The sequence below is a fragment of the Xenopus laevis genome, chromosome 4S (assembly GCF_017654675.1).
Source record: "Xenopus laevis strain J_2021 chromosome 4S, Xenopus_laevis_v10.1, whole genome shotgun sequence".
In the NCBI taxonomy this organism is placed as follows: domain Eukaryota; kingdom Metazoa; phylum Chordata; class Amphibia; order Anura; family Pipidae; genus Xenopus; species Xenopus laevis.
Genome location: NC_054378.1, coordinates 5,077,630 through 5,090,984, shown reverse-complemented (window position 1 = coordinate 5,090,984; position 13,355 = coordinate 5,077,630). Strand labels below are relative to the sequence as shown.

Genomic DNA, 13,355 nt, shown 5'->3' with positions numbered 1-13,355 from the left:
TCCAGGGATTGGCTGGAGTGATGCAAAGGTCACTACCATTGAACTTTGGAACAGTGGAAATGTGTCCTCAGGAGGGTTAAACTACATTTTCCATGGTAAAGATTGGTGGATGAGTCTGAGGCTTCAGCATAAAGCAAGCCTTAGGGTAATAGTGTTCAATGACATTCTTGGCAACTTGCTTCCTTGTGGAAACAGTTTAGGGTTGGTTTTAAAGGAGAACCAAACCCTTTATATTAAAATCCCCTACCCCCTACCCTACATGGACCCCCCTCCCTGCTCCCCCACAGCCTAGGTGTTACCCCAGGCAACTTCCCCTAACTCTTAACATACCCCTCAGTGCAGATTCAGCACATCGGAGTTCAAGGCCACCATCTTCTTCTCTTCTACAATATTCTGGTCTTCTTTCGGCGATTCAGCAATTTCCATGGCTTTTGGCGCATGCACAGTTGTTATAAAACCGGCAGAATGCTCCAACTGTGTGTGTGCCGATACGGCGCTTACATCGCAAGATTACCGAAGAGAAGAAGATGTCGCCCGTGAACTCTGATGCGCTGGATCTGCAACAATGAGAAAGGAAGGAGTTAGGGGCATTTACCAAAGGTTTTTAAAGGAGAACCAAGCCCTTTATATTAAAATCCCCTACCCCCTATCCTACATAGACCCCCCTCTCTGCTCCCCCCCAGTCTAGGTGTTACACTCTGTAAATGCCCCTAACTCTTTACTTACTCCCTGTTGGAGATTCAGTGCATCAGTAATCTTCTTTTGGAGTTTACAGCAACATCTAGGCTGGGGGAGCAGGGAGGGGGGTCTATGCAGTGTAGACCCCTTTGAATTAAATTTTCAAAAACTCGAATGTCTGGTATTAAGCAAAAACAACCTCAAAAACTTGAATGTTAAAAAAAACTGCATCTAAAAGCTGGTGAATTCATGTAGAAGTCACTGTGAGTTGTCCTAGGCACAATTCAAGCCATTTTTTATTCATTTGAGTTTTCGAGTTTTAAGTTGAGTTTTTGCGTTTCTAAACTCAAAAATTTGAGTTTTTTTAAGCCAATAAACTCGAAAAATTCATGGTATTCCAGTTTTTTTTATCACTATTGTATTCAATCGAGATTTTTGAAATCATATTCTTTCAAAAATAAGCAAACATTTGAGTTTATTCTAAGTAGAAAAAACCTCACAAACCTCACAAATTTGATTTCTGATAAATAATTCCACCGTTGTTTTTTTACACTACATAATGAATCTGCCCCATAGTGTTTCTAACATTATTGCATGGGAGGGACTTCAGGCATCCAAGGAGGGCATACAATTTCCTATGAAATAATATAGGGAGTAATGACCACAAAAAAGCAAGAGTGATACAGTCAATTTCAAGATTATATTAGATCTAAAATCTTCATATCAAGTTGCCCCTAAGCTGTATTTTGTGATTGGCAATGCTCAGGCCTTGCAAGTAGGAGAAACCACAGACATAACAATGCTTCTTTCAGATCACTTGGATGGTGCTCAAGGTAAATCAAAATATCTTACTTTTCACTACATATATTAGGAAAAAAAATACAAAAGCCAGAACCTTAAAAAATGAGATCAATCACAATAATGTATTTAAAAAAAGGTGTCTATAATTCTTTGGTCTCCTTCAAAGTTTCACTGAATTGCTTTTTTGTGCAGGAGATATTTTGGAGAGAAGATCGGCCTTTACTTTGCATGGTTGGGCTGGTACACTGGCATGCTTATCCCTGCCGCTCTTGTTGGATTGTGTGTGTTTCTGTATGGATTGTTTACCATGGACTCCAGCCAAGTAAGGTGAGATTTGTCAGGTTTCTGTTCGCCTTAAACTGTTGAAGAACACGTCTTTGACCCCATTGTGCCTGTTTGCATCACAAACACTCTTTAGTTGTACAAATACAAAGAAAGACTAAAGGATTCATTGACTAATGCAAGTACAGATTCCCTGCAATTACATTCTATTCATAGAGGTTCTTGCGTTCATACTCTCCCAAAATGCTGGTTTTGCTTTTCTGAATAAGGTTGAAGGTAATACGTACAGGGCACATGTATGTGAGAGAGTGCACCAGGTAAATGTTAAATCCAGGACTATCTTTGCTAGAGATAACGTACATCTGACTAGCACCTAATGAATTGCACACAAACCTCTTTGCCGAACTAGAAATGACACCATTGACTCCATTGACACTCCATTGACACCAGCAAAATTAGAATACACTGTAATTCTAAGGGGAAGTACTGCATTAAAAATGGTATGGTGTGCTTGCATTTGTAAGCAAGCCATTAAGTAAACATAACTGGTTTCAATGTTGGTGCACAAAAAAAAAAATACTGGATGAATGAGGTTGTCTATGTCTGAGATCCAAAACCTATAGGGCCAATAAGCCTCCACCAGAGTATTGTTAAAGACAATCTGAAAATAATTGTAAATAAATAAATAAATAAGATTTGTTGTATTGGAATTAAGTATTTAGCACAGTTATTGAGTAGTGGCAATCAAAATGGCGAATGTGTCATAGTAATGATATTAGTTTTGCATGTTTATTAGATTAGACTTATCCCTGAGCAGTGAAACATTTTGTTAGACCCTTTGAGGCAGATTTATTAAAGGGCAAAGTGGCCGTCACTGGCGAAAATTCGCCAAAACAACAATTTTCAGGTACATCGCTAATCTAAAAGGCGTAGAGGACAATTCACTAGTGCATGGGTCAGCAACCTTTACTATCAAAAGAGCCATTTTGCCCCCTCTTCCACTAAAGAAAAATAGTCTGGAGCCGCAAAACATAAAACAGATTATAAACTTTTAAAAGTTTTAACCTTTTTTTAATTTTAACTGTTACAACAACAGAATACAACAAACAGAAGTGCCGTGTGTAGGTGTAGGCCTACTTTGAAATAAATTAAACACTGAATAGCCCTATTAAAGGAGAAGGAAACCCCCTGGGCGCAAAAATCCACCCCCTCCCCTGTGTTGCCCCCCCTCCTCCACCCTGGCCTACCTGTCCCCCCGGGCAAATGCCCCTAACTTGTTACTCACCTTTCTGCGCAGGTCCTGTCCACGGAGTTCACAGGCGCCATCTTCTCCCAAGCGGTCTTCTTCCTGGATTAATCGGCATCTTCTGGCGCATGCGCAGTAGGAGCATTTACCGGTACGGATCTACTGCACATGCGCCGAATGTCACGAAAACTTGGAAAACTTTGTGACTTTTGGCGCATGCGCAGTAGATCCGTACAGGTAAATGCTCCTACTGCTCATGCGCCAAAAACGCCAGTCAAAGCAGGAAGAAGACCGCTTGGGAGAAGATGGTGCCTGTAAACTCCCTGGACAGGACCTGCGCAGAGGGGTGAGTAACAAGTTAGGGGCATTTGCCCAGCGGGACAGGTAGGCCAGGGGGGAAGAGGGAGGGGGGCAACACAGGGGAGGGGGGAGCTTTTTGCGCCCAGGGAATTTGCTTCTCCTTTAAATGCTAGTGTTCTCATCTGTTTAATGTAAATTCTGTTTCTGAAGTTCAATGCTGATCTTCCCTCTATTGTCTTGAGTTTGTGACCGCGGTAAGGACCATGATGAATCATCTTGCTGCGGCTCTGTCTTGCCTGTCACTCCTGGGACATCTATACAGCCCTGCGAGCCAACCTGAGCTGCAAGACCGAGCCGCAGCAAGCAGGATGAAGAGCCGCATGAGGCTCCGGAGCCTACGAATCTTCTCGCCCTTTTGCCAGGTGAATTTTTGCTCAGGCAAATGAACGTTACTCTGCAAACTTTCCAATACGTTACCCTTTTCGCCAGAGTTTACTTGGCCAGATATAACCTGGCTAAGTAAACGATCTTATGTCAGTGACATCATATCCTGTATGCAGAAAAATCATAAAAAAGACAAAACTCTGGCATTTTTTCATATTTTAATGTGGGCTTATGTTTAAAAGTTGTAACTGTTAACTATATTTTTTGTCAAAAAATTCATTTGAAGCTCATTCCACATTTGTTTTACGATGGGCTCATGTCTAGGACAATAATGGATCTTTTTTTGTATTTATTTTGATTCCTTGGACATTTTTAATAAGAAGTGCCCACTTCCAGCAATTCCACCAACAATATAAGACAAATATATAATCTTTAAGTACCAGCCATATTGAGACTGACGTATGCGCAATTATGTTAACAAAGTTTACGGTAGGAAGAAAGTAACGCTAGAGAACATTCGCTTAGCAATGTCAGTGCCGATGAATTGTCGCTGACGAATTTTCACTGGCGAAACTTCATCTGTCAAGACGAGACTTTGCATTTTAATAAACGTATTTGCTGAGTATTAACATTAGCGAAGTGTTTCGGAGCCTTCCGAGTAGAAAATTCGCCCTTTAATAAATGTTCTTCTTTATATGAAGTGTGCAATATCCAGAAGGCCATGAAGACCGATCCATGTTTTCAGAAGATGCATTCTGGGTTTTCCTGATCATCTATACAAAAGAAATCATATTTGCTAACTCACCACTTTAAGTTGAGAGTAAACATTGTTTTGCCGCTGAGTCTAAAAAATAACCTACTACTTATAAAAGCCTTACGCTGGCCATACACTGGCAGATTTAAGCTGCTGATTCAGACCCTCCAGGTCCTCTGCTTGTTTATGGGTCCTTCCTGATGTCCACCATGAAAATCTGGTTTAAAAATCTAGTTGGGTGAGGAACAAATAAGCATTTTGATGCGGCCCTCTCCTGACAGGTCTGCATAGACCTCTGTTGTGATCCAATTGATGGCTTGAAACCAAAGTATTGGATCATCTAGATTTGGTCCTGCATGTAGGCAGCCAAATGGGGCAAGTTCTTCTCATTTGGTGCTGTGTATTTCAATGTGTGTGTCTAGCTTCAGGCTGTGACTTTCTCTTACCAAGCTCATGCTGAACTACCAAACACTAGGACGTTTTACTATTAAAACTTAGTAGGAAGGCCATATCTAATTTAATTTTGTTTTATATTTCCTTTCTCTATTTGTTAAAAGCAAAGAGATTTGTGAAGCCAATGAAACAATCATGTGCCCAATGTGTGAAAGGAACTGTACCCTCCAGCGGCTGAACGAGAGCTGTATATATGCAAAGGTAAAGGCTTTCTCTCTCTTTTGATTTGCAATTTTTTTTATCTGGCGCATGGTGCAGATTGTAGGAAGCAGCAAAAAAAGAAAAACTTACACTCGCACACCCTGGCCGTCCAAAGTCACACGAATTCCAGGTGCTAGATGTTTAGAGGAATTGGACAACCTTGAAAGCAGTGTAGATACAAGACACACCAGCACAACATGGATTATTCTAGCAGGATTTGACCTTGCTCGTTTATTTGCGGATGCAACGTTTCGGGGCGTGAGAAAGGGGTCACGCCCCGAAACGTTGCATCCGCAAATAAACGAGCAAGGTCAAATCCTGCTAGAATAATCCATGTTGTGCTGGTGTGTCTTGTATCAGCAGATTGTAGGAAGACCCTGGGAAGAAATGTTTTTTGAATGAGCATTAAGTGGTGTGTTTTTAACCTAGCTTGCTCTAGCATTTGTCCTCAGGCTCGTGGTAAATAACCCTTGCATCGTTGACCAAAAAAAGTCGTTGTCATTTTGTACCATTGAGAAAATATGCTGACTGTGTTTGCATTTGTGGCCATAATCTGCCCTGCGGACGGTGATCGGTGGATCTCATTTATATCTGTCAATACACGCAGGACAAATTGACTTTCTTCTGCCGAGGTTTTTAGGTGGAAGAAGAAACGCAGTTTCTAAAGAACTTTTAATCATTTTCTAAGGAACTTGTGACCTTAAAAAGTTGATTTGTTTTATGAAATATTTGCATACGGTGTCCTGTGTAGGTCATACCATAGATACCTTACAACCACGTTTCACGGTCAGACAAATACATCTTGTAGATTACCTGAGTCCACTGAATATGTTTGACTTTATCCTGCCTTTCCCCATGGATATTAATTATGCACTTGACGGCTCTAATCTACAGTAAACTTTACTGAATCAACAAGCATTGACTGAGCTATTACGTGGTATAATGCAGGATAATCATTGGCCATTGTATATTATAGTTTGGATATAAAAAACACAAAGTACAGTAGGCTTATTTTTGACATTATATTTGCAATTGCGAGTGCAAATCACTATGTTTTAGCCTATAATTGCAGTATCATTGCACCCTGCAGGGAGAGCTGAGCTTGGCACAGTTGCATGTAATGAGTTAAATGAGCACAATTGAGTATATGTTTGTTGTACAGTATCAGACACAATTGCACCGAAAATTTTTGTAGTTTTTTTTTTTCATTTTTGCTGATCAGCATCAAAATTGTGTCTGCGCCCAATTCCAGGGCTGGACATACCCTGAGGGCACCTGGAGGCCTTCCTCCTCTGGCTCTCCCCTCCCTCCCACATCCTTTTCATACCGGAACACTAACCACCTACTGATTGGTGCTCCAGAATTAAGCAATTACATGTGCGCTACACTAGGCCTGGGGCCTGGGTCCCTGAAAATCCAATTCTACCCAAATATTTTCCATGAACATATTGACATTGACTAGTGTGACAACTCTGGATTTACTACAAGGATTCCCCTTGTGTCAATTGCCGGGCGACTAATCTCCCTGAATCTGAGCGTGTGCCCTGACCTTAGTATGACGTAGAGAGTGACATTCTGAGACAATTTGCAATTGGTTTTCATTTTTTATCATTTGTGGTTTTTGAGTTAAGCTTCAAATTTCTTCCACCAGCCTAGCCAATCCTCTTGAGGCTGTACCGGGATCTTGAGGGGGAAAAACAGGAAGTAAAGCTTTTTTTTTTCTATTTTTTTCCTTTTCTTGATTCTTTATTATCACATACCTCCCAACTGTCACGTTTGTCGCGGGACAGGCCCGATTTTGTCAGCTCAAGTTGTAGTACGGGATTGTTACTGAAACGTCCTGACTTTCTCTTTGATCTGCACTGAACAGCCAGAAAAAGATACAATGTTTCTGAAATGTAATTGGCTTTTGGCAGAGAGCCCAGAATACCTGGCAGGTGCACTTGGATACTTTTGTAACAATTTAAGATAAGCAAAGAAGAAAGTGTAACAATTTAAGATAAGCAGGTCTCTTGGGGAATCTGTGTTTTGCAGCTTAAAGGCAATTCACTTTCATTAGCAAAACTGTTATAACACATAAAAAACCACAGAAATGTGTTCAAACTTTCAAAGGAAACCTTGGGATTACTGGTATGTCCAATCTTCCAGCAATTCCAGGGTTGTCTTGCAACATTTAACTCATGAGAGCAGGCTGGGTGGGTGCATTGGTGCTCACTAGAAGATGCAAAGGGAGGAATTTATGAATTTGTTTGCAGATTATTGTGTTTTGCTTGGTCTTGTGTGATCCCTATTGAAATTTCCCATTCTGCTTGATAAGTACTAAAACATATTTTTATTTGAGGCTATTGACAAACCAACAAAGAGCAGTTTATTAAAAATGTACTGTATATAATTTATAATATTTTCAGATAATTTGGCACATATTGTATTGCCTATTATTAGTGATGGACGAATTTGCGACGTTTTGCCGAAAAATATGTGGATTTCGCGTGAAATTCGCGAAACTGCTCCGGCGCCCGTTTTTTTTGACCCCGGTGTCCGTTTTTTCCGACGCCGGCGAATTTTTTTTTTTTTTATGCCGCCGAATTTTCGTGGGCGTTTTGCGAATTTATTCGCTGGTGGCGAATCACGCAAATTCGCCGCAAATTCGCGCCTGGCGAATAAATTTGCCCATCACTACCTATTATTCAAATAAGATAGATCATTTATTCTACAATTAATTCCTTTTCACAATGTTTTGAGATGTAAATGACTCAATAGTGTTCTTCCTCAGCCTATTTTTTCCTGCTGCAAAAAAACTCTTCTACTGTATGCTTTTGTCAGTTTATTATAATAATGTCAGTTACCCTTTAAAGAATATTCACTAACTCTCCTTAGGGAAAAGGACGTTCCTTATTGTTTGGTGCCATTTCTTTGCACAGCTCACGTCTGCTATTAGTTTGTTCAAACAAGCATTTGGCACATACTGCAGATCTTAAGGGAATTGGTGGCTGAAAAAATGCGCTGACACGTTCTGAGCGTTTTATCCTGAAGAACAGAGAAGCGGGGGGAGAGTAAGGCTTCCCAACGGCAGATTGATGTTTCCAAAGACAAATATAGTAGAGTGCTCAGAATTCATATGAAGCAGATTTCTGCAGGGTTATTGCTTTATTTTATAAATATGAAACAAATGAAAGAATTGATCTACAGACTGAAATGAAGCACTTTGAGGAGACACGCAGAACTGATAAAGGGGAGAGATAATAACCCCCAATGTTCCCCAAAACAGCAGTGGTTATTACATCAGCTAAACTATGGGCCAATTATCATTCCATCTCTTTTGGTTTAGGGTCTACAAGTTCTTATGGATGGGATCTATAAGCACAAAAAATTGAAATAGCCTTTGTATCTAGTGATACGCTTTGCCACGAATTTCTTGAATTTCCGGCAAAATTTGTGAAACTGGCAAAAAATTAGGGAAACGCAGATTTTGACGCCATCGACAATTCGCCGTCATCAAAATGGGCGCTGGCGTTGGAACCGTTGCCCACGCTGAAAAAGGCCAAATCTTGGCCGAACCCCAAACCGAATCCTGGATTTGGTGCATCCCTTCCATGAATCCTACGATCCCAGGGGGCGGCCCTTATTTTATAAAATGACAGTTTTCTATTTATGATTACCCAATGGCACATATTGCTAAAAAAGTATATTATTATGAAAATGCTTTATTTACTTGAAGCAGGGTTTTACACATGAGCTGTTTTATGCAATACAGTTTTATAGAGGCCGACATTGTTTGGGGGTATAGTTTTCCTTTAAGGAACCTTTGAATGTTTGTGAAAGAGAAGAAAAGACAGTAACATGTAGACATTATGCCTAACATATGACAAACGTTTTATTTTCCAGGTGACAAATTTGTTTGACAATGGGGGCACGGTGTTCTTTGCAATATTCATGGCCATATGGGGTAAGTTTTTTATCATTATTGTAAATTTGTCTGGAGCAGAGCTGCTGCATGGGAGTTTTGTTTTTCTGCTTAGAAACAAATTCAAATTGTGAATCATCCAAACTTGATTCGAGTTTGAATCATAAGAGTTATCATACTCTGGCCCTTTAAGAAGTCGAATTCGACTATTCACCACCTTAAACCTGTCGAATTGCTGTATAAGTCAAGGGGTGAGGTCCAGGGATCATTTCAGCCTTCCTGAATCAAGTTTTTTTTTTCATTTGATTTGAGTTTTTCCAAACCAAAACGAATTTGATTCGAGTTTTCGGTTCGATTCAATTCCTCCGAGCTGAAAAAATTTGATTTTATAAATAAATTTCAATTGGTTACGAATCCCGAGTTCATGTGAGTTTATGGGAGTTTTAAAAAAACTCACACAAATTCGAAATTCGACCCTTGATAAATGTGCCTCCCCGTGTTTGTGAGTTTTTCCATTTATGATGGTGATTTATAAAGACTTTCTTGTCTATTTGAGTGGCATAATAACTCAACTGACTTTATGGGGCATTGGGTCTAAAAATGCAGTAAATGCAGCAAAGACTAGTGATGGGCGAATTTGCGCCGTGAATTTTGCGAAACGGCAAAAAATCGTGAAACTGAGTTTTTTGACGCCGGCGGCCGTTTTTGACGCCGTTTTTTTTTTCGGTGAATTTTTACAGGCGAATTTTCACAGGCGCTTCGAATTTATTCGCTAGCGGCGAATCGCGCAAATTTGCCACGAATTTGCGCCTGCCGAATAAATTCGCCCATCACTAGCAAAGACCTATTTGCAGGAAAAATATTCTCCATATACTTTATACTGAAGAAGTGAGGTAGGCCCTACTGATACAGGGAAGAGATTTTTTAACTCCACTAAATTGTATTGGATTTCTTCCATAGTCACTAAATAGATCAAACGCTGAAAATAAGTCAGTATATCTGAAGTTTGGGGTTGCAGGGAAGACTGACAAAGTGAGGACAATACTGGGAGTATTAAGTTATTAAGGTTGTAAGGAAGCGAAACAGATGGAAATAGAAGAACATGTATAGATCAGTAATGGGCGAATAAATTTGGCTGGCACGAATTTGCTGCGAATTTCCACGTTTCGCCGCCGGCGAATAAATTCGCGAAAATTCACCGGCATCAATTTCCGTTTTTCACGTTTTTTTCCGGGAAAATGATCGAATGTCACGATTTTTGGTGAAAACATTCGGATTTCACAAATTTTTTTGGGAAATCGTTAGAATTTCACGATTTCTTAGAATTTCACTATCGTTTCGTGAAAATGGCCAAGTGTCGCGATTTTTTCTTGGAAACATTCATGAATTTTCCGTGAACTTTCTGATTTCATGATTTTTCGAGAATTTTTCAGCAAATCGAAACGGGAGAAATTCGCCCATCACTAGTATAGATCAAAACATTTAAAGTGCTAGCATATCAGCACATGAGATAGAGCACATGAACAAGGTCCAACAGTCACATAAATAACAAGCCCATGAGCTACTAAAGACAACCCTGTCTGTGGATTAAAATGTAGGGGGCATTTACTTTGAATAGCCTACTGTAGCCCAAGGGCATAGGGCACACATACTGAGAGTGCAGGGACTATGTCCCCTACCCTGCATTTAATAAATAATCCCTTGCGTGTTTTGCTTTTTTTATCCCTTTAAAGGGATACTGTCATGGGAAAAACATTTTTTTTCAAAATGAATCAGTTAATAGAGCTGCTCCAGCAGAATTCTGCACTGAAATCCATTTCTCAAAAGAGCAAACAGATTTTTTTATATTCAATTTTGAAATCTGACATGGGGCTAGACATTTTGTCAATTTCCCAGCTGCCCCCAGTCATGTGACTTTTGCCTGCACTTTAGGAGAGAAATGCTTTCCGGCAGGCTGCTGTTTTTCCTTCTCAATGTAACTGAATGTGTCTCAGTGGGACATTTGGGGTTGTAGGGAGTTCTGTACTTACTATTGAGTGTTGTTCTTAGATCTACCAGGCAGCTGTTATCTTGTGTTAGGGAGCTGCTATCTGGTTACCTTCCCATTGTTCTTTTGTTTGGCTGCTGGGGGGAAAGGGAAGGGGGTGATATCACTCCAACTTTCAGTACAGCAGTAAAGAGTGATTGAAGTTTATCAGAGCACAAGTCAGATGACTTGGGGCAGCTGGGAAATTGACAATATGTCTAGCCCCATGTCAGATTTCAAAATTGAATATAAAAACATCTGTTTGCTCTTTTGAGAAATGCATTTCAGTGCAGAATTCTGCTGGAGCAGCACTATTAACTGATTCATTTTGAAAAAACAATTTTTTCCCATGACAGTATCCCTTTAAGCACAGACGTATATGTGAGTAATGTAATAACACATGCCAAGTTTGCTCAAGGTCTTGGAACCCATGGCAATCAGTGAGATACTTGCATTAAAACAGAATGCCCTTAAATCCTAACTGCTGGGTGCCGGCTACAAGCACTAGAGCAAACTTTGTACTTTTTATCATATTCCCCCTTATCATCATTGTAGATTTAGGGCAAACATCAGTTATATTTACATTACAACGACATGGTGCTGCAGTGCTGAAAGGAACAGTAACACCAAAGTAATGAAAATATCATTGTAGTGTTGCCCTGCACTGGTAAAACTGATGCGTTTGCTTCAGAAACACTACTATAGTTCATATAAACAATCTGCTTCAACAGGCTACACCTTTCCTACCCTGGTTTTGGTTTGTCCAAACATATTATTTATACCTCTGTTGTTTTCTATAAATTGGTATAAGGTTTCTAATTGTCAAGGATGGGTCATTATCTGACTGACAATGAGTGAGCTGACACTTTCACTCAGCAGGATCATGTGGGAAGTATCAATGATCAAGATGTTTAGAACAAATTCTGCATTATCCTCAATTGAACAATAATTTCAGAGGAAGGGTGTTTACTGGATTGAGAAGAACCAGGCAGTGGACCAGGGTTGGCATAATGTAACACAAATAGCTTACGTTCATTCGTTTTATTGTCTATTGTCAAATATCAACCTATTACTCCAATTAAAATAATTGTTTTATCTTCTACATTGCTTATGTACGGCCTTCTTAAGACCATTGTGTCTGTAGTTCACTGTAGGACAGGGCTCAAAGTCTGCCTACATTGTGCATTGACCCCTCCATCTTCTCGCACCATCCCTGCACAACAAACCATCATGTATTTAGAAGAAGGAAAGTCATCCTGCACTTGGGGGTGCCAAATGTTAGGCACCCCAAGTGATTGTATTGCCTTACCTGAAACCCCGGACCGGTGCTCCTATCAGCAGAAAACTGCACCGGCCCGGGGTTATACCAGTGAGCACCACGGAGAGCTTCTCTTCCGTCTTCCACTTTCTTCACGTGACTGCGCATGGTCAGTAGAACGAAAAGTCAAACTTTAACTAGAAATTTGGCTATTTCGTTCCACTGCGCATACGTTTGCCCTGGGAAATTTGAAGCAAGAAGAGGATCGCTCCGTGGTGCTCGCTGGAAGAAACCTGGGTCAGTGCAGTTTTCTGCTGAAAGGAGCACCGGCCTGGAGATTCAGGTAAGTAAATACAATCACTTGTGGGTGCTTTACATCTGGCACCCGCAATTGCAGGATTGCTTTTAATATAAGGATATTAGAAGTCACATGGCCGTCCCTGGCCATTTACATAATACCTAACCATTATGCTCTCAAAGAGGTCATTAAAAACCCCATTTTAATTTTTCTAGTAACTAATAATATCTAACAATACAGTGCATCTACCGTATATACTCGAGTATAAGCCGAGTTTTTCAGCCCCCAAAATATGCTGAAAAACTCTACCTCAGCTTATACTCGGGTCAAGCGCAAAAACGATCGCCGGCGCCTAAGAAAAGTCTCCAAGAATATTCGCTGGTGTCCAAGAATGGTCGCCGGCATTCAAAAACGAGACGCCGGCACCTCCAATGAGAGAAGAAACCCTCAATTTTTTGATTGAAACTTACCAGAATCGGCTGCATTTCTCACCCTAGGCTTATACTCGAGTCAATAAGCCTCCCCAGTTTTTGGAGGTAAAATTAGGTACCTCAGCTTATACTCGGGACGGCTTATACTCGAGTATATACGGTAGTTATTTGAAAAATCTTAGATCAAATTTAGGAACCCGTTTTACGGCCATTAAGGCATATATGATACACACACACAAACACACACTTGGAAATTTGAGTGGAGAAATATCAACAAATTAAAAGCATTGCTATAAATTTCACAAATACATTTTTAACACGTTTGTTTCTGGTCACTTT

The 13,355-nt window shown here is 40.2% G+C and overlaps 1 protein-coding gene across 2 annotated transcripts in view; it reads left to right on the top strand.

Moving 5' to 3' along the window:
- LOC108714928 (anoctamin-3) overlaps positions 1–13,355 on the top strand; it is a 120,911-nt gene that overhangs the window by 69,105 nt on the left and 38,451 nt on the right. For both annotated transcript variants that reach the window (XM_041560859.1, XM_041560858.1), the window contains 3 exons: positions 1,672–1,806; positions 5,003–5,099; positions 8,985–9,045. In XM_041560859.1, coding sequence (XP_041416793.1) covers positions 1,672–1,806; positions 5,003–5,099; positions 8,985–9,045 — 293 coding nt within the window. The remainder of the gene's footprint in view (positions 1–1,671; positions 1,807–5,002; positions 5,100–8,984; positions 9,046–13,355) is intronic.